The following is a 20,007-nucleotide window of genomic DNA, read 5'->3' on the forward strand; positions in this document are numbered from 1 at the left end:
GATGAAAAAGGAAAGTTAAGAAATTTTGTTTACTTTTGCATTAGCTTGAAAATGTATTACCTTAAGTATGAAAATAATGTTTACTACAGCAAACTTGGAAGGCGTAGGACAGCATAGGCTATTTAAGAAATCATTGTTGGCCCTGGCCTGCTAAGTGGTAGGGTGTCAGCCTGTCATGTGGACGCCCTGGGTTCAATTCCGAGACAAGGCACACAGGAGAAGTGACCATCTGCTTCTCTCCCCCTCCAATCTGTCACACACTCTCTCTTTCTCTCTCTTCTCCTGCATCCAAAGCTCAGTTGATACAAGTGCATCAACCCCAGGCACTCAAAATAGCTTGGCCCCAGATGGGGGTTGCTAGGTGGATCCCGGTTAGAATGCATGCAGGAGTTTGCCTGTCTCCCCTCTTCTCACTTGGAAAAGAAGAAAAGAAAAATCATTGTCATCTGGGAAACTGTTAGCTGCTATTCCTTGATGTGTCTCTTGTGGATTTTAGCCCCTGGTTGCTGCTCTAGTAGTTGGTGTCCTGTTCTGATTAGTCATAGCTGATGCTGTACTACTGGTTGATAAATGATGCATGAAATCTAACTTTCCAGGAGTCATAATGTTAAAAAATCTGGTAACTGAAAGTACTTTTTTTCTATATATCACACCCTTTTTCCTTCCTCAATATTATATCATGAATATTTGCCTATGGAAATGAAATAGATATTTTTCTTTTGTGAATTGCTTACTTATGGACTTTGCCCTTTTTCTGTTGGCTTTTCCTTGTTTATTGAAATATGTAGTTCCTCCTAATTTGACTCTAGGAACTTTTGCACGTAAACATCATATCAGAAACAGAAAAAAGAAAAGCTTACCGCCTATATTACTTGTTAGTAGGGAAATATACTTTTAAGAGAGAAGGGGTAGGGTAAACTTTAGATAAGTGACCTGATTTAACTGTGTTTCTTGGACCTGGAAATCAGGAAGGTGCCTGACAGACCAGAGACTGCCAGAAGCACAGCACCTTGGCACTGGTGGCCTGGGTTGGGAAGTCATAAAAGATAGCTGCTGGAGCGCCTTGTTGGTATCAGCACCGTTTATCAGACTTGGTGTTACAAATCTGCATTCGTATTAGTAGCAGCCAAGGATCCAAGGCTTACTTACATTTAACTAAATATTTCTAAGGCCCACTTAGATTTTGAGGTCAGAGAAACTTCATGATTTGACTCTTAAGATGTAAATACATCAACAAGTTGATGAGTATTCATTTATGTGCGCCAGCAGCCTTTTTTGGGAAGAGTAGGATCCAGTGGAAGTGCAGCTTTGTGAAGTCTAATCTCCATCGTCAGATTCATTACAAATAACTTGCAGTGTTTTACTCTTACAGCTGTAGTTACTCAGAGTTTATATTCATACCCAGTTCAGATTCCAGTAGTCCTTGGTAAATTGGTTAGGTGGGGAATATTTGTTCAATTAACAGTCAAATTAAAGGAGGATATAATAATAACAGCTTCTACATCTTAATATGTTCAAAGGAACAAAGTAATGCTTCTTTCCACTTGATCACAAAATTGGATTTAACTGCTGACTGGTATATTTTCTGCTTTAGTGCTTACCTGAACTGGTTGTTCCGGCTCAAGATTGGTTATTCCAACAGATGGTACATAGAGGCCTCAGTCACTGTACTTTGGATCATTCAAAAATTTTTTTCTCATTAACCCTATGTTTGTAGGGATCTTTTTGGCACAGTGTGATACACTCTATATCAGGCGTGGCCAACAGTTTTTGCCCCCGGGCCAGATTAGAAGGAAAGCTTTTTCCACGGGCCGGACGAAATATTAAAATTAAAAAATGTTAAATATAAAAATGATTCATTAAAGTAAATAAAATTTTATTATGTAATTTGTTTATGAATAAATATGAATGAAAAAATTTTAATATACAATATTATTTTAATAAAAATATAATTACATATCGTATAACTATCCAAACTATCACAATCGATTGAAACAATATTTAATTAATAGAATGAGCTTGAAGGGGTTATATCGCAAATAAAAGATTATTTCGTTTTATAAACAGTCTGGACACGTTTTCAGTTATCAACTGCAGCTATTGTCTATGCTATAGTGCCACTTGATTCAGCACACTTGATCACAAAAATAACAAATTGTTTGACCTTGGGTGCGCACTGGCAAACTCCACCTAAAATTATGTGGGTTTCACATCGCCGCTAAACGTCAAACAGTTCATATTGAGTACAGACGAGTACAGAAGTTGTAAATCTTTATAATGGAATTTTTTTAAAAAATAAAGAAGTATTGCAAATCCATTCGACCAATTATTGGAAGTTAACCCGAGATTAGTCACACGCGGAATTCTTTTCTGCGTATCACTATCTTCTTAAATATCTCAATTTCCAATAATCAAAGACGCTTCCGCTTCTGAGTAGCTGAGATTTTAATGTAGCAGAGAATATTAAAAATTAAATTGTGGGGTGACGGAGGACGATCTCTCTTTGGGTGATGGATATGCAACAGAACTAAATGACAAAATAACTTGGAAATGTTTTCTTTGAATATATGTACCCTGATTTATTGATGTCACCCCATTTAAATAAAAATTTATTTATAAAAAAAAAAATTAAATTGTGAGTCGCATAAACTCATTACGCAGGCTGTATCTGGCCCGCGGGCCGTACGTTGGCCATGCCTGCTCTGATGTTTGTGGCTTTCTCAGCCTGATTAGTCCAAAAGCAGCTTGTGAGTAAATATTGATGCTTACTGTTTTTAAAAGTAAGGAGCACAAAATCTTGTACCTAACAGAAGTTTAAAGATAGATCATTCTCTTGGCATTCATTTATAAACATTCCAGTTTAACAGGAAGCATAGAGCATCTAGTCAGTTGAGCAGGGATTCTCATGGCTGACACCTGCTTCCGTGTGGCCTTGCACAATTTCTCATCTGTCATGGTACTACTCATCAGAGTCAATCTTGCTTTAGTGTAAAACCATACTAAATATGTAATTAATTGTCTTCTAACAATATTTTTTTCTTTTTTCATTGGCCAAAACACCTTGAGTTGTAAAAAGTCTTCGAGCCTAGGACTTGGATGTTACTACCACCTTCCACCAGATGGCAGACCAAGCACTCTTTTTCATGTTACAGTACTTGGTTTCAAACAATTTTTAACACGCCTTATAGGCTCTTACATTGCTATCATCTCTTTTGATTTTTCTTTAGGTGGGCAGTATCAAACCGAGAAATGCTTATAGCCCAAAACAGCTCCTTGGAATTTAAGCTACATAGACTGTATTTTATTAGCTTGTTAATGGGTGGAACTACAAATCAGCGAGAAGCATTGCAATATGCTAAAAATTTTCAACCATTTGCCCTAAATCATCAAAAAGGTGAGTCTGGAGTCACATGTTTTTAATATTTGTAACAGGCCTATAGCCACCACTGGAATTAAAGCTTATCTTAACTAGATCTAATACATATTTGCTAATAAACTAAAACAATTGTAGATGATAATTGCTTATAGAGAAAGCTGTGGCTGGCTCTAGAACAAAAATAAAATATTAAAGATTCATAAATGAAAAGTCAGAAAGAAACAGTATTTTTGGAATTTCATATTAAAGAGGAGACATGAGAAAGTGAAGTGTGCACTTGCTCCTCTTTCCCTGGCCCCTGCTGCTGTTATTGCCACAGCAAAGTGTTTCTGTGTGCACTAGATTGGCAGCAGTTAACCCCGTGATCAGTGTGGGAATACTGGGCAGTTTTACAGCCAGATAGATGTGAGGGCCCCTTTATAACATAACTGTTACCCCTAAAGGTAATGGTAATTATGCTGTGCTATTTATAACAATAAAATAACTGCAAGTTTAATATTTAGTGTTTTCTTTCTTTCTCTATGCTGTTTCTTTAAGGTGAAGAGAGAAACAGCTTAAAGACCAGAATTTTAAAAGACATTGTGAATAAATTACTTTAGGCTCTGTCATTTGGGGGGGATTCTGGCCTTAGCCTGCAAGCTAACTGTATTTCAGGTGTAGTTCACCTCTAAGTTGCTGCTGCTTTTGTTTAGACATTCAGGTTTTGATGGGAAGCCTCGTGTATCTGAGACAAGGGATTGAGAACTCACCATATGTTCACCTGCTTGATGCCAACCAGTGGGCTGACATCTGTGACATCTTTACACGGGATGCCTGTGCCCTTCTGGGGCTCTCTGTGGAATCCCCTCTCAGTGTCAGGTATGGAGATTGTTCCTTTTACTGAAATAGAGATCACATTGGTTAGTTCTTCTTAGGTTATTTTCTAGTTCTTGATGTTTAAAGCCAAGGGATTATTTGTCTTTCTTTTTGTTTGTTTTTTAAGATTTTATTTATTGATTTTTAGAGTGAGAGAGAGGGGGGCAGGGCGAGAAGCATCAACTCTAGTTGCTTCACTTTAGTTCATTGATTGTTTCTCATATGCACCTTGACTGGGCAAGCCTGGGGTTTTGAACTGGCACTTTAGCATTCCAGGTCGATACTTTATCCACTGCGCCACCACAGGTCAGGTGTTTGTTTTTCTGAAGAGGAGTGCAGTTGGTATTTTAAGAGATTGTCACGATTGACAGCATTTTAGAGCAGTGGTTCTCAGAGTGTAATCTGTGACTGTCTGGGGTCTCTGAGAGCCTTTCCTCCTAGGATGGCATTTGCACAGATGGTGCAGACACAGTGGTGAGTTATGTGCCAAGCCTCAGCACAGGTCAGCAGCTGTCTCAGACCACCACAGCCCTCACACCACACACTTGCAGTATAAGACATGCTAGTTTTCCTTAAGAATGTTCTTGATAAAACATTAAAAATGAGACCCTGGTCAGTTGGACAGCATCAGCCTGGCATGTGGAAGTCCGGAGTTTGATTCCTGGCCAGGGCACACAGGAGAAATGCCCATCTGCTTCTCCACCCTTCACCCTCTCCTTTCTCTCTAACTCTCTCTTCCCCTCCCACCGCCGAGGCTCCATTGGAGCAAAGTTGGCCCAGGCGCTGAGGATGGCTCCATGGCCTCCGCCTCAGGTGCTAGAATGGCTCCAGTTGCAGTGGAGCAATGCTCCAGATGAGCCAAGCATCACTGGTGGATCCTGGTCTGTCTGCCTCCCCCCCCCACACACTTTGGAAAAATAAAATTTAAAAAACCATTAAAAATGATTCATTTTATTAAATCTCAATCTTTGAATACATAATTTTTTAATATTCTGTACAGCAGAATAGGAAGTTCACATAAAACACTTTATGCCAAAATGTGATGATCATCTCAGGAAAAAGTACCTGTATGTTATTTGTATTATGAGGTAATGAGCTAGTTTCTTTTTTCATGTAACAGTTTTTACTTGAAAGAATCATTAAAAGACAAACTACAGTTTTCATGCTTATATGTTTGGCAGACATTTTAAAAAATGAATGAAGGGAGCCTGTCACATCAAGGAAAGCAGCTGACAGACTCTTTTGCCATGATGATAAAAATCAAGATTTTGAGTGAAAATAGAAATTTTGGAAAACTTGCATCACTACTGTAAGCTTGATAGCTTTCTAGTACTTAAAGACTTTTCTGATGAAATTGGTGGTGATATTAATTAGTTTGATTTTTTTTAATATTGTATAATTATATGTATTAATGCTTTGAAGATCTTAATTCAGTGTGATGTTATAACGTCATGCATGAGTAAAATATTCATTCAAAATACAAGACACATTGGATTTGAATGTAGCATGATACAGAAAGTTCAATAGTAAGGATTCAGATTCCACAGTACAATATTTAAGAAACTACTACTTGTTGAGTTTTGCTGTGGCATTAAAAGGAGAGTATCCACAATTATCTGAAAAGGCAGTTAAATTACTATATATCCCTGTGAGGCTGGATCATTTACCTCAGCCAAAAGAACACATTGTAACAGATTAGATGCAGAGAGAAATTTAAGAATTCTATTAAGCCAGTCATTAAAGAGACTTGTGAAAGTGTAGATAAAGCATGCCACTCTTCCCACAGGTTTACTTTTGGCTTGGAAAATCTGGGATTTGGGGTGAGAATGTTATTTATAACATCAATTTATTATTTTTAAATGAGTTAATATTTTTAAAAGTTGTTGGTTTTAATTTCTAATACAAAAGTGATGATAAAGCCTGAACTGTGGTGGCACAGTGGGCAAAGCATCGGCCTGGAATGATGAGGTCACTGGTTTGGAACCCTGGGCTTGCCTGGTCAGGGCACATATGGGAGTTGATGCTAGCTGCTCCTCTCCCCCCCCCCCCCCAAAAAAAATGAATTTTTTAAAAAAGTGATGACAGATATAATCTACAAACACAAATGCTCTTTGCTATCTTTAATATTTAACCAAAAAGTTTAAGAACCGTTTTAAGAAAATAACTTTTAGCGCTTTTTTCCACTTTAATTCCTCAAGTGGTTCCCCCTGGCCCCTAAATGTTTTTAATCCCTGCTCTGTGCTAGGCAGTGTTTGAGATACAAAGGTAAAGTAGAATTGTGTTCCAGGTCAGCTTGTCTGGGGAACAGGCTCTGAAATGAATGGAGATTGACATGAAGTTCACTGGGACCAGCCCCTATGGGGGGCATGAAAGCAGCAGGATTAGACAGAGGGAAAAGTTGGGATGTGATGCAGGCTAACCAAAGACCGCAGACCATCCCTGAGGAGCTCTGGAGCTCTGGTGGGCCTGTGGAGCCAGCTCAGATTGAGACAGCAGGACAGGACTTTTGTATCCGAGTGGAGCATTCATGAGATATGACCCTTGTCGGGTGGCTTTCTTCAGCTTCGAGAAGTCCTGAAGAGGGACTTGGCTGAGAATTGGCTGTCAGCACTTCTAGATCTGAGTCATTCTGCCCTGAACAGGGCTGATCTGGGTCTAGAAATAACTTTGCAAGAAAATGTTTCAGAATGTCGTTAATGACTGATAGGTAGACCTCATTATATATGGTTCTGTAAAATTTAAATTCTATTTGTGTTTTTGTGTGTATAATAATTTAGCAGAGCAGAAGGCTCTGTGTCCCTGTCTGATGACCAGGGCCCTCTGAACACGGAGTCTGGGGGAATGGAGATTTCTAGAACCAGGCTTTCTGATACTGGCCTGGCATTGACATTTCCTCTTCTGTTCTCCCAGTTTCTCAGCAGGTTGTGTGGCGCTGCCAGCTTTAATTAATATTAAGGCTGTGATTGAACAGAGGCAGTGCACTGGAGTTTGGAACCAGAAGGATGAATTACCCGTGAGTTCTATTTTCCATTGGTTATTTACCTTTCTTGCTATTAGATGAGTCTTGCCTTTTAACTGGGGAACATTATTGTAGCCAGTGGATAGGGATTCTTTTATGCATATAATGACATGCTTAAATAATAGAAATAGGAGCCAAGTACATTTTGGAGACACTAGAGTTTCCTTGAAATGTTGACTTAGAGTGAAATTTTAATGAAATGAAAACTAAGGAAGGAAACATCATCAGTGGAGAGGGTGGATATACTGCATGTGCAGTATGTTCTGCACTTAAACCACTCAAGCTATGATTTTTTTTTTTTTTGAAAAAAAATTCCTTTTTTTGGCAGGTGACACTGTACAAGATTTGCCTCTGCGAGATTCTTTTTTATTTTATTTATTTTTTATTTTATTTATTTATTTTTTTTTTTTTCGGAAGCTGGAAACGGGGAGAGAAGTCAGACAGACTCCCACATGCGCCCGACCGGGATCCACCCGGCACGCCCACCAGGGGGCGATGCTCTGCCCCTCCAGGGCGTCGCTCTGTTGCGACCAGAGCCACTCTAGCGCCTGGGGCAGAGGCCAAGGAGCCATCCCCAGCGCCCGGGCCATCTTTGCTCCAATGGAGCCTCGACTGCAAGAGGGGAAGAGAGAGACAGAGAGGAAGGAGAGGGGGAGGGGTGGAGAAGCAGATGGGCGCTTCTCCTGTGTGCCCTGGCCAGGAATCGAACCCGGGACTTCTGCACGCCAGGCCGACGCTCTACCACTGAGCCAAACGGCCAGGGCCTGATTTTTTTTTTTTAATAGAAAAGCAGGGAGTCAATTTGATTGGACTAGGTTTTATCTTAAGCACTGATGTTTATGAGCTCATGGATTTGAGCTGGTTATATTTTTCTATTACCAATTAAAACGAATATTTAGCTATTACACCTGTAGTCATGAGTGGTTCTCCAGTGCCATGTGTCCCCTGCTATTGTGGAACAAGTCACATTTGTTTTGTTTTTGTTTTAAGTGAGAGGAGAGGAGATAGTAAGATAAACTCCCACATGTACCGCAGCCAGGATCCACCTGACAACTCTTGTCTTGGGCCGATGCTCGAATACCAAGCTATTTTTAGCACCTGAGGCTGATGAGGCCACGGTTTAAACCATCAGTTTCAAGCACTTGCCAGCTCTGTAACTTCTAAGTAGTTTATCCATCTCTAAAATGGAGACCATCTTTCTCTTTTGGGACTATTAAAGGCTAGAGGTAACATAGGTATGCTTAGAATAATGTGGGACACATAGAAGGTACTCAGGTTTTACCTGCATGTGGTGACATTGGTCATTGCAGGTGTATTTCCACCAGGCCTCTGACATAGGCACTACTACTTGGACTGAAATTATTCCTGCATGGTTGTATCACAAATTCTAAAGGGCTAAAATATGCATTTGGCTTTTTGCTTCTATTTTGCCACACCTGTTCATGGGTAACTGTTGGTTGGTTGCCCCAGGTTCTCCTCAGAGATTTAGTTTGGTTCAAAGAACAGGTGCATCCCCTGTCCTGAGTGTGGTCAGGACACCAGCAACATCCCTGTGTAACTGCTGCTTGTTTGAGCAAGTAAAGAGGATTTGAGTCTTCACATGCTTTGCCAAGGCAAGAGCCTGCAAGACTGGTAGTTTCCCAGTAGAGTTGTAAGCATCTCTGACACTTGAACACTAGAACAGAGCACACTGAAATCTGAATTTACCTGAAGCCTTTGCATCAGGGTAATAAAGCACTTGGAAGTGATGATGTGGCCATTTTTTCTCAGGATTATTCTGTTATACTTTGTCAACTTTCTTGAGAGAGTCTGGGTAATAATAGACTTTTGTATTAATAGCCATTGTAGATTTAGAAGGAAAGAAAACAGAATTGGCATTTGTGGAGCCCCTCCATATGCCAGCCACTGGTAGGTGATTTTGTAGCTTTTGCTTGTTCTGTTCACTGCAAAGAGAAATAATTGGTACAAGTGCCATACGCTGTGATTGTGAGAAGTCTGCTTTTTAGCTTAAAGCCCTTGTTCCAAGTGGTTTCTCTAGACCATTATACACAAAACATGGGAAACTTAGATCTGAAGCTCATAAAGAAGTAAACCAAAAGTTTGTCCCCCTCCTTTTTTTGTGACAGAGAGAGGGACAGACAGACAGGAAGGGAGAGAGATGAGAAGCATCAGTTCCTCGTTGTGGCTCCTTAGTTGTACATTGATTGCTTTCTCATATGTACCTTGACGGGGGGCTACAACAGAGCAAGTGACCCCGTGCTCAAGCCAGCAACCCAGCGCTCAAGCCATCGACCTCGGGGTTTTGAACCTGCATCCTCTGCATCCCAGTCCGACGCTCTATCCACTGCACCACTGCCTGGTCTGGCTTGTTTGCTTTTAAAGGAACTAATACACTGAATTTTATCACCTAGCTAAGTGTGCTGCAGAACAGTCAGGATTTCTTGTCGGTTTTCCTGTTAAGTGTATCTAATGAATTTTCAAGAGCATTGATTTGCTTTTGACTCTTAGATCTCAGACATCAGAGTTTTATTTGAAAGTAGTGTTATAGAGAAAAAGATGGCAGTGGAGTAGGCGGATGCACAGACGCCCAGCTCTCACCACCAAACTGGAATACAAATCAATCAGTTTAGGAAAAATCAGCATGAGAAACCAACTCTGAACTGCAAGAACGGCTCCCAAAAACCAAGGAGCAAAGAAGAAACCACAGGAGTCCTGGTAGGGAGCCCCTGAACCACCTCTGCTTGCCTGAACGGAGGGGGTGGGGTGGGGCTGAGAGCCCAGAGAGGATCTCGGAGGGAAGGGAGCAGAAACTACTGCTCACAGCCACTTGCCTGGCGACCAGGGAGCGAGGTGCGTTGAAAGGACCAGCTTATCTCCCAGGTGGAGAGGACAGGGAGAGGGACAGACTGTGAGGGGCTAAGAAATGCAAGAGACGAGCTAAAAGGGCTGACTCATCCGTGCTGGAGGCGGCCATAGCTGGGGGAGGGACTGAACCTTTCACAAAACAGAGCTGAAGTGCTTCCAGATCAGAGATCTCCGGACATCTCTCCAGCTCCAATCAGCGCAACAAGACACAGCTGAAAACAAGAAGTGGGGAGGAGGGGCAATAACTCAGGTCTCCATGGAGATCTGAGATACACCTCCCCCTACTGAAGCTGAGAAAACACCCTGCCCCCAGTGAGATTAGCTGGCTAAAGAGGCCTTCAGAGTCTCAGGTTACACCCATCGCATTCCTGGATACAGTTTCAAGGAAGCCCCCTGCTGAGATCAGCAAACAAGACTATCACCTGTTAAGAAAACAAACAAATCAAGACTTCAAAGCTGCCCAAATCCGAAAGTGGATTACAGATAACAGCTGATTCCAACCCAAGAAGACCTAGAAATAACACAACTGAAAACTGGAGGCAGACAACACCAAGCCTAGACTCAACCAACTCTATAAGTAAAACACCCAAAAAAGAGGATGAGAAGACAAAGGAGTGCAATCCAAATGAAACCACAAGAGACACCTTCGAGAGATGAACTGAGTGATATGGAAATAATCAAACTTCCAGATGCGGAGTTCAAAATAATGATTGTAAGGATGCTTAGGGATCTTAGAACAACAATGGAGGGTCAGTATGAAAACCTAAATAAAGAAATAGCAAGTATAAAAAAGAATCAGTCGGAGATGACAAATATAATATCAGAAATAAAGACCACAATGGAAGGAATTAAAAACAGGATAGATAGAGCAGAGGATCGAATCAGCGAGTTAGAGGACAACTGGAATGAAGGCATGAAAGCAGAGAAGAAAAGATAAAAGAGACTCAAAAAGTCAGAGGAAACTCTTAGAGAGCTCTGTGACAACATGAAGAGAAATAACATCCGCATCATAGGGGTTCCTGAAGAAGAAGAAAAAGAACAAGGGATAGAGACTTTGTTCAATCATATCATAGCTGAAAACTTCCCTAAATTAATTCAAGAGAAACTCTCACAAATCCAAGAAGCACAGAGGACTCCATTAAAGAGAAACCCAAAGAAACCTACACCAAGACACATCATAATTAAAATACCAAAGTTAAGCGATAAAGAGAAAATATTAAAAGCTGCAAGAGAAAAAAAAGTTATCACCTACAAAGGAGCCCCCATAAGGATGACATCTGACTTATCAACAGAAACACTTGAGGCCAGAAGGGAATGGCAAGAAATATTCAAAGTAATGCAGAACAAGAACCTACAACCAAGACTACTTTATCCAGCAAGGCTATCGTTTAAAATCGAAGGAGAAATAAAAAGCTTCCCAGACAAAAAACTCAAGGAATTCATTACAACCAAACCAATGCTGCAGGAAATGTTAAGGGGCCTGTTGTAAACAGATCAAAGTGGGAAAAGAATACAGCAAAAAAAGGAATACAGCTTTAAAGAAGAAAATGGCAATAAACAACTACATATCAATAATAACCTTAAATGTAAATGGATTAAATGATCCAATCAAAAGACATAGGGTAGCTGCGTGGATAAGAAAACAGGACCCATACATATATTGTCTACAAGAGACACACCTTAGAACAAAAGACACACATAGATTGAAGGTAAAAGGATGGAAAAAAACGTTTCATGCAAACGGAAATGAAAAAAAAGCTGGGGTAGCAATACTTGTATCAGACAAATTGGACTTTAAAACAAAGGATATAGTAAGAGATAAAGAAGGCCACTACATAATGATAAAGGGAGTAATCCAACAGGAAGATATAAATATTATAAATATCTATGCACCTAATATAGGAGCACCTAAATATATAAAGCAGACTTTAATGGATTTAAAGGGCAAGATCAACAGCAATACTATAATAGTAGGGGATTTTAATACCCCACTAACATCACTAGATAGATCCTCAAGAAAGAAAATTAACAAAGAAATACAGGACTTAAAGGACACACTAGATCAACTCGATTTAATAGATATCTTCAGAACCTTTCACCCTAAAGCAGCAGAATATACATTCTTTTCAAGTGCTCATGGTACATTCTCTAGGATAGACCACATGTTAGGGCACAAAAGTGCTCTCAACAAATTTAAGAAGACTGAAATCGTATCAAGCACTTTCTCCGATCACAACGGCAGGAAACTAGAAATGAATCACAACAGAAAAGCTCAAAAATTCTCAAACACATGGAAACTAAATAGCAGGTTGTTAAATAATGAATGGATTAAGAATGAGATCAAAGAAGAAATAAAAAAATTTCTAGAAACGAATGACAACGAGCATACAACAACTCAAAATTTATGGGACACAGCGAAAGCAGTGCTGAGAGGGAAGTTCATAGCACTACAGGCACTCTTTAAGAAGCTAGAAAAAGCTCAAATAAACAACGTAACCCTGCATCTAAAAGAATTAGAAAAAGAACAGCAAGTAAAGCCCAAATGTAGTAGAAGGAAGGAAATAATAAAGATCAGAGCAGAAATAAATGACATAGAGGCTAAAGAAACAATACAGAAGATCAATGAAACTAAGAGCTGGTTCTTTGAAAAGGTAAACAAGATTGATGAACCTTTAACTAGACTCACCAAGAAAAAGAGAGAGAGGACCCAAATAAATAAAATTAGAAATGAGAGAGGAGAAATAACAACTGACACAACAGAAATACAAAATATTGTAAGAAAATACTATGAAGAACTGTATGCCAAAAAACTAGACAACCTAGATGAAATGGACAAATTCCTTGAAACATACAATCTTCCAAAAATCAATCTGGAAGAATCAGAAAACCTAAACAGACCGATTACAACAAAGGAGATCGAAACAGTTATCAAAAAACTCCCAACAAAGAAAAGTCCAGGGCCCGATGGCTTCACAACAGAATTCTACCAAATATTCAAAGAAGAACTAACTCCTATCCTTCTCAAACTATTTCAAAAAATTCAAGAGGAAGGAAGACTTCCAAGCGCCTTTTATGAGGTGAGCATAATTCTGATTCCAAAACCAGGCAAAGACAACACAAAGAAAGAAAATTATAGGCCAATATCTCTGATGAATATAGATGCTAAAATCTTCAACAAAATATTAGCAAACCGTATCCAACAATATATGGAAAAAATCATACACCATGATCAAGTGGGATTTATTCTGGGGAGGCAAGGATGGTATAATATTCGAAAGTAGTGTTATAAATAATTTTGAAGGGGAGCATTTTCTCAGTCCGCTGAGATTTTGCTTCCCTATAGTTGTCATCAGTTTGGCTCAAATAAACATAGAAATGCTTTAAAAAATTATTTTGAGGGTTAATTTAGAATTACAAAGTAATACTTGAATCCCTTAGGCTGTTGCTCTTGAGTTAGAAGAGTTCTGTAAAAAGGTCCATTCAGATGGACAGGTGTGATCAGTGTTCTTTGCTGCACAGTGCACACTAGTGAGAAGGTGTTCTGAGATATAACTTGAGCCTTTTTACTTTTTTTAACAGATTGAAGTAGACCTTGGTAAAAAGTGCTGGTATCACTCTATATTTGCCTGTCCTATTCTTCGTCAGCAAACAACAGATAACAATCCACCCATGAAATTGGTCTGTGGTCATATTATATCAAGAGATGCCCTGAATAAAATGTTTAATGGTAGCAAGTAAGTATCTTTTTAAATGTTAGTAAAACAATTTTTTTTTTTTGTAACTTAGCAGGAAGATGAGAAGTAAAATGAGGATAAATGTTTCTAGAAGTAACAGCTGAATAGATTTCATAACCAATCATTTGGCATAGTGGGTGGTGTGATTTTTTTTGTCAGTCTTTTAAATTTGTTCATGAATTTGGTGATTAGATTTATAGGTGTGATCTAACTCTCTTTGAGTAGATGATACAATGTCAGTTCTTCCTCCGCCATCACAAATGAATGTCATTTAATGATATATCTTAGAGATCTTTTATGTGCTACAGAAAGAGCCCTCATTCTCTTTTTAAAGTTGCAGCATATTCTGTTATGTGGAAATAATAATCATTAAACCAGTCCCATATTGATGAGCTTTAACTTTTCTTACTGTAAAGTGAATTGCCTTCTCTGTATGTGATATAAAAATTCATAGAATTGAAATTGCTGATTCAAAGGATATATATGTATGTATGTATATATTTATAATTTTTATACATTGTGAAAATTTATAATTTTTTATACATTTTTATACATTAACTTTAAAAGAAAAAAAAGTCTCAAAAGTAAGCAACTAGAAAAAATTTAACAGCAGGTAACAATCCCAGCACATTGTGGTAAAGTCTTTTCTTTAAGAGGAGGCCTGGGAATGTGGCGAAGGTGTCGGTGCCCTTGCCAGCCCCTGGGGCCCATGCTGGCCCCCCTGCAGGGCACGCCAGCTGCTCTGGGTACGCCACATACTTTGAAGGCTCAGCACCTGCCACCAGATTTGCTGCAGTTGAATGGATTGTGTAACCAATAGAGTTGAAACTATTTGGAGACAAGTTCAACCTAAGCCATGGAGAAGAAAAATTGGACTGACTTCTGAAAGTCCCAGATGCAGCTTTGGAACAATTGTCTTTGTTTTGTTTACAAAACAGTTTTTACTGATTTCCATTGAAGAAGAGCCTTTTGGTTTAGGGTCTGGGTTAGATGGTATTTATTTTTGACCCTTCAAAGTTTGGCTGTTACCAGGGAAAGCACAGTTCACCCTCAAAGTATAGAACTGTGTTTATGTAAGTCTATGTGTGTATAATTGTTAAAGATATTTTACAACTATATAGCCTTTTGGTTTAGGGTCTGGGTTAGATGGTATTTATTTTTGACCCTTCAAAGTTTGGCTATTACCAGGGAAAGCACAGTTCACCCTCAAAGTATAGAACTGTGTTTATGTAAGTCTATGTGTGTATAATTGTTAAAGATATTTTACAACTATATAAACTGAATGCTTAGTACTGATCCTGTTTCTTAATTTGGTGTTTTTTTCTTGTCTTTAGATTAAAATGTCCATATTGTCCGATGGAACAAAGTCCAGGAGATGCCAAACAGATATTTTTCTGAAGAAATAATTTTAGTTTGCAAGTTGTAAGTGAAACCGAATTGTGGGTGCATTTCAGAAGAGAATGTTCCATTTAATGCAGCTAACTAAGGACTCCCGTGTTTATATAAGCTAATGCTCCAGAAACTTGGCCAACATTTTAGTGCATACACACTGAGGGAGTGTTCCAGATGAATATTATCATAGGGCTTTATTATATTCTTGGTCTTCATTTCTGATCAAGTAAATACACCAGCAGTTGTCATTCGATGCAGGTTTTTGTACTTAATTATATGGTGATTTTTTTACTTTTTAAGAGCAGAAACAGAAATTGACCTTCCCGTCAATTTATATGATATGTTTAGTATTTCTCCTGCTTTTACTTTTGTCATTTTCTTGATAATTGTAAGCTTTGAGAATGTTTGTGGAACAGTTTTATTTCCTGTTATATATGCATAATTAAATGAAAAGTTTTCAGAAAAAGTTTGAAAAACTGAATTGTGATTATAAAACTAATTTGCATTTTTTTTTTTTTTTGCTTAAGGAAGAAAGCTGTGATAGATTCCAAGTTTGCTTTTTGGTATTTTTCTCTGCTCCAGTTCACTGAAAAGTCAGCAGACCTACATTTGAGCTCTGCTGGTGGTCTGGCTACCTGTTTTTAAAATTCCATCCTGAATTGAGCAGGTTGGTGTGAGATGTCTTCCGCCAGAATAGAGTAGAAGGAGCACTGTTGTTTGTTTGTTTGTTTTTGCCAAGAGGTGCTTGTTTTAAAAGTGTGTTCAATAAAATGAAATTCTGAAGTTAGCTGTATTCTTAAGTTGATATTTACTCTCTTGGTCTTCGTAGCCCTGTTCTCTGAAATTTGCCTTCAGGACTTGGCTGTCTATTGCGTTTGTGTATCATTGAAAACACAGTATTGTGTATTTATATATGTGCACCAGCATCAAACAGTATGCATCTGGAAGGAAAGAAGCATGTTCCAGTCCTACAATGCAGTAACCAGAGTCATTACTTTAAATCCTTAAAGTTAGAATCTAGCAAATTTTCTGTAGTGCAAAATATGTTTATTGCTGGTTTTGTATTTGAATAGTATACTGTTCAATGCCTCTCCTGCAGCGTGAATCATCTCATTGACTGTGATTCTGTATATTATCCTAATGGATACAGAATGATCTTTTCTCTTGTGAGGTATCTTCATTTAATGCACTATCCAGAAATAGCCATGTGTAAGAGTCTTTCTCTGTATGATGAAACTACATGGAAAAGACTTGTGGACATAGTTCCAACTTAAACCCATTAATTCATTATAAGAAGAATGTTATATGGAAATCACCAAATGTTTTGCAACTCTATTTCATCTGACATGGAACTCTAAGCATCATTATAAGAAAACTTTCATGAGAAAATGAAAAAAGAAGAAAACAGAAGAGAATCGTGACACTTCACATTTTAAACTACAGATTAGTCTGACTTAGTTTGGGGGGAGGGAGAGAATGGATCTGGTGCTAAGTTAATTGGAAAGTGGCAGCATTCACGGTAATGACCAGCCTAGAAGGTTTGTCCTGAAGTGCTTTCCTGGGAGAGTTGGGGTTTGTTCGTGATGCAGAGGATGTTGCGGAAAGCCCCGCGTGGCTGCTGTGTGTAGGTGTAGTGGCCAGATGTAGGTAAAGGGCGGCTGTGGCTGCGAAGGTCAGCCAGGACTCTTGATTAGCCTGCTCAGGGCGCTGCTTCACTTCACCCCAGCCTAGCCACACAGCGACTCTAGCCCGTGTTCTCGCTTCCATTACAGCCTCTTTGAAGCTCCCCCTCTCTCCACTAAAGCATTGAAGGAAGAGCGCAGAGAGAGGCTCCTTGGAATCCAGAAGAGACGGTGGAGAATTCAAGGCAATACTGTGGTTTATTATGTTTTTTCCTTTGAATTAAAACAAGAGTGTCTTTTTATTTTTAAGCTTTTTCTTGCTAGGCCAGATTCAGTTTTATTCATAACTTATTCTCACCTACCACCTCAAACACCTGCACGGCATTTAGGCTTTGCATAAGGTTTTCAACAATATAGACAATGCTCTAGAAGCTGGTGGTAAATATTTTTGGCAGCCAGAGACTCACATAGTTGTCTCAGGCTACTTTCAAGGACAAAAGCCAGAGCTCTGTCTGCTTTGTCCCTCTCCCAGTGTTGGGAGTCCTGTTGACAGTTTCCTGTGCAAGGTCCTGTAGTCCTACTGGGCAGGGTTAGGGCCAAAAAATTGAAATTCTTGATCTGACAATTTAATGTGAAAATTATGTCTTGTGACCTTTAAATTCATTGATGACTAAATGTGAAGGAGAGGTGGATTTGACAAGAACAGAACTTAACCAAAGATATTGAAATAAAATATGCTGTCCTTTCTACTCTAGAAAGCCCTTCACCAGTGGTGTCGGGACTGTGTCACAGGCGGTGGATGTCAGCATGCGGCAGGATGCTCTTTGTCACACTTTGCCTTCCACTTGCCGAAGGCATGAGAGAGCCAAGGTTTTTTACATTCAGACTGATTAAAATAATGTACACTGAAAACAGAATTTCAGAGTGATTTCTTAAATTCCTTTAGGAACCATTTCCATTTCTCAGTCAGACTGATGCTAAAACCAGGTAAACCTGTCAGACCCTTCAGTTCTGACAGCCAGACATCTGTGCTTTTGAGCGCGTCTGGTGTACAGTGGCTGACATTGTGTCTCAGTCTTTTTTCTTTGTGGTGTGATCATCACAAATGCCATTTCTGTTTTAGTGGTTATTATGTGAAACTTTTAATACATAAATGAACGGGTATTGGATTGGTGCCTCTTGATTTTAAAATTTTGAAGAAAAGAGCCACCTCGTATCATAGGGTGTATGAATATTTTATGAGTGTATGAGCATTTAATTGAAAATAAGGAAGTTATGAAGTAAATCTTTTGATTTTTCTGTAGCAGCTGTGTATACAGAGACACTAAAACCCACACCAAATTATGTGGGGCATGAGGATCCTTTTTTGTCTCCAGGTAGTCCCACAGGTTTTACGCAGTTTACGTTTAGTATTTATGCTGTGAGTTATTTCCACCTCATAGATTTCAGCCTTTGAGGTAGTAGATTCTGCAGAAACCAAGAACTCTTGGTTATCTGCACAAGACAAGCTCTGGTTTTCCAGCTCACTCTCTGATTAGGCAGACTGCCATCCAGCCAGGCTGGTCAGTTTGCTAGTCAGAAGACTCAGGTTATTTTCAGGGAAGGCGTGGAGGCATGATTTGATTAATTTCATCACTAGGTTGTGTTAAGACACAAACCAAATACCTTTCATTACATATATTATCCTGGGTAACACTAGAATGCTGTGGTCCTCAGGGGGTGTTGGCAAGGACTCACACCTTCGGTACCTCATAGGCCTGTCCAGCTGCGGTGGGTTGTATGTGGTACAATAGTGGTTACCATAAGCAGGTACAAACTTTATGGACTGTTTTTTGAACTAGAATTGATTAGATACCAAAAATAGAATATCAAGTGTATTTTAATAGCAGATGAGGCAACAAGTTTTAGGGTGAGTTTTCCACTATTGATTTTATGTCAAGAAAGAAAACAAAGTTTTGTTTTCAACATGTTTCCCTCTACAGTTTTCAGCTGTAGTGAGCATATGCTTCATTTGCTTCCAAAGAGGAAAAAGCAGCTGGAATTGACTTACAGCACACGCTTTGTTATATGTTATGAGTGAGGACCAGTCACTTAACATTCTCCAACAAGGCAGATGTGGGGTTCGGTAGGTCTAGTGCCTGGTCTTTTGTGAGGGGTGGGAGTGAATGCATTGGGGATGGGAGGGAAGCAAGAGAAAAAAATGGCAGTGTGAGTGAGTGTGCATGTCTCTGAAATTCACCATTACCCCCACCTGTGTCTAGCAGGGAATAGGTATTTAGTGTGTTTTGCTCATGACTGCAGTGTGCATGTTTTTTTTCCCCTGTGTTCTCTAAACTTACACTAAAAGGATTCATCAAATCATCTTGTTCAGATGGCTCAGGATTGTATTTCTTTTGCTTACCCTGTGCTCTTGGGTTCTATAGTATTTCTATAATTATGTAACAAGAATAGTGTTGCACTGTAATCTATTATATAGAGCTATATGTATGGAAAATTTTGATCAGTTTTTTAAGCAATGTATCCTGTTTGCAAAGGCACAATAAAGTTGCATATTATAGACAATAGGCAATAAAGCTAACAATAAAACTTATTTAACAAACCATATTCATATTCTTGGTTCATTTAGTTTTAGAAAAAATCGAGCATATCCAGTATTTTCAGGGATTTCATTTTAACTTAAGAAGTTCTGATATATTTAATTTATAAATTGCAGACTGATATAATAAAACATTGGGAACTCTTAAGAAATACTTTATTAATATGTGTATTCCTATGTCAAACACATGGCTTCTCCTGTGTATATATATTTTTTTAATTAAAGAAATGGACACTTAAACATTTTTATGGAACCGGTTTGTATTTAAATGTGACAGATGTGAAGGAAGGAATATGGAAGTGCCAACTATTCGAACATTGCTGAATGCCTTTGCTAAAGGTCTGCATATAAAGAACTTAAGAAAATATCTTTTGTCACCAGTCTCATTCTGTTTCTGTGCCACTAGCAGTGTGAGGAGAGGAGATGGCTGAGCATAGCCCCCAGTTTCTAAGAGGGTTTCCACTGCTCACCTTAGTGTTACCACCGATACCCACCCTGTAGATGGCTGGGACCCTGCCCTGCCCTCTGACCAGGTGATAAGCCCCGAC

The 20,007-nt window shown here is 39.0% G+C and overlaps 1 protein-coding gene across 3 annotated transcripts in view; it reads left to right on the forward strand.

Moving 5' to 3' along the window:
- RMND5A (required for meiotic nuclear division 5 homolog A) overlaps positions 1 to 19,467 on the forward strand; it is an 88,983-nt gene extending 69,516 nt beyond the window's left edge. Inside the window, exons 5-10 of one of the 3 annotated variants that reach the window (XM_066377752.1) lie at positions 3,228 to 3,394; positions 4,069 to 4,234; positions 7,142 to 7,244; positions 13,695 to 13,849; positions 15,184 to 15,271; positions 15,769 to 19,467. In XM_066377752.1, coding sequence (XP_066233849.1) covers positions 3,228 to 3,394; positions 4,069 to 4,234; positions 7,142 to 7,244; positions 13,695 to 13,849; positions 15,184 to 15,247 — 655 coding nt within the window. In that variant the 3' untranslated portion in view covers positions 15,248 to 15,271; positions 15,769 to 19,467. Of the gene's footprint in view, positions 1 to 3,227; positions 3,395 to 4,068; positions 4,235 to 7,141; positions 7,245 to 13,694; positions 13,850 to 15,183 lie in introns of all 3 variants that reach the window. The other 2 variants (XM_066377753.1, XM_066377751.1) reach the window with 2 other exon arrangements.
- Positions 19,468 to 20,007: the final 540 nt, after the last annotated feature.

The sequence above is a fragment of the Saccopteryx leptura genome, chromosome 3 (assembly GCF_036850995.1).
Source record: "Saccopteryx leptura isolate mSacLep1 chromosome 3, mSacLep1_pri_phased_curated, whole genome shotgun sequence".
Classification (NCBI taxonomy): domain Eukaryota; kingdom Metazoa; phylum Chordata; class Mammalia; order Chiroptera; family Emballonuridae; genus Saccopteryx; species Saccopteryx leptura.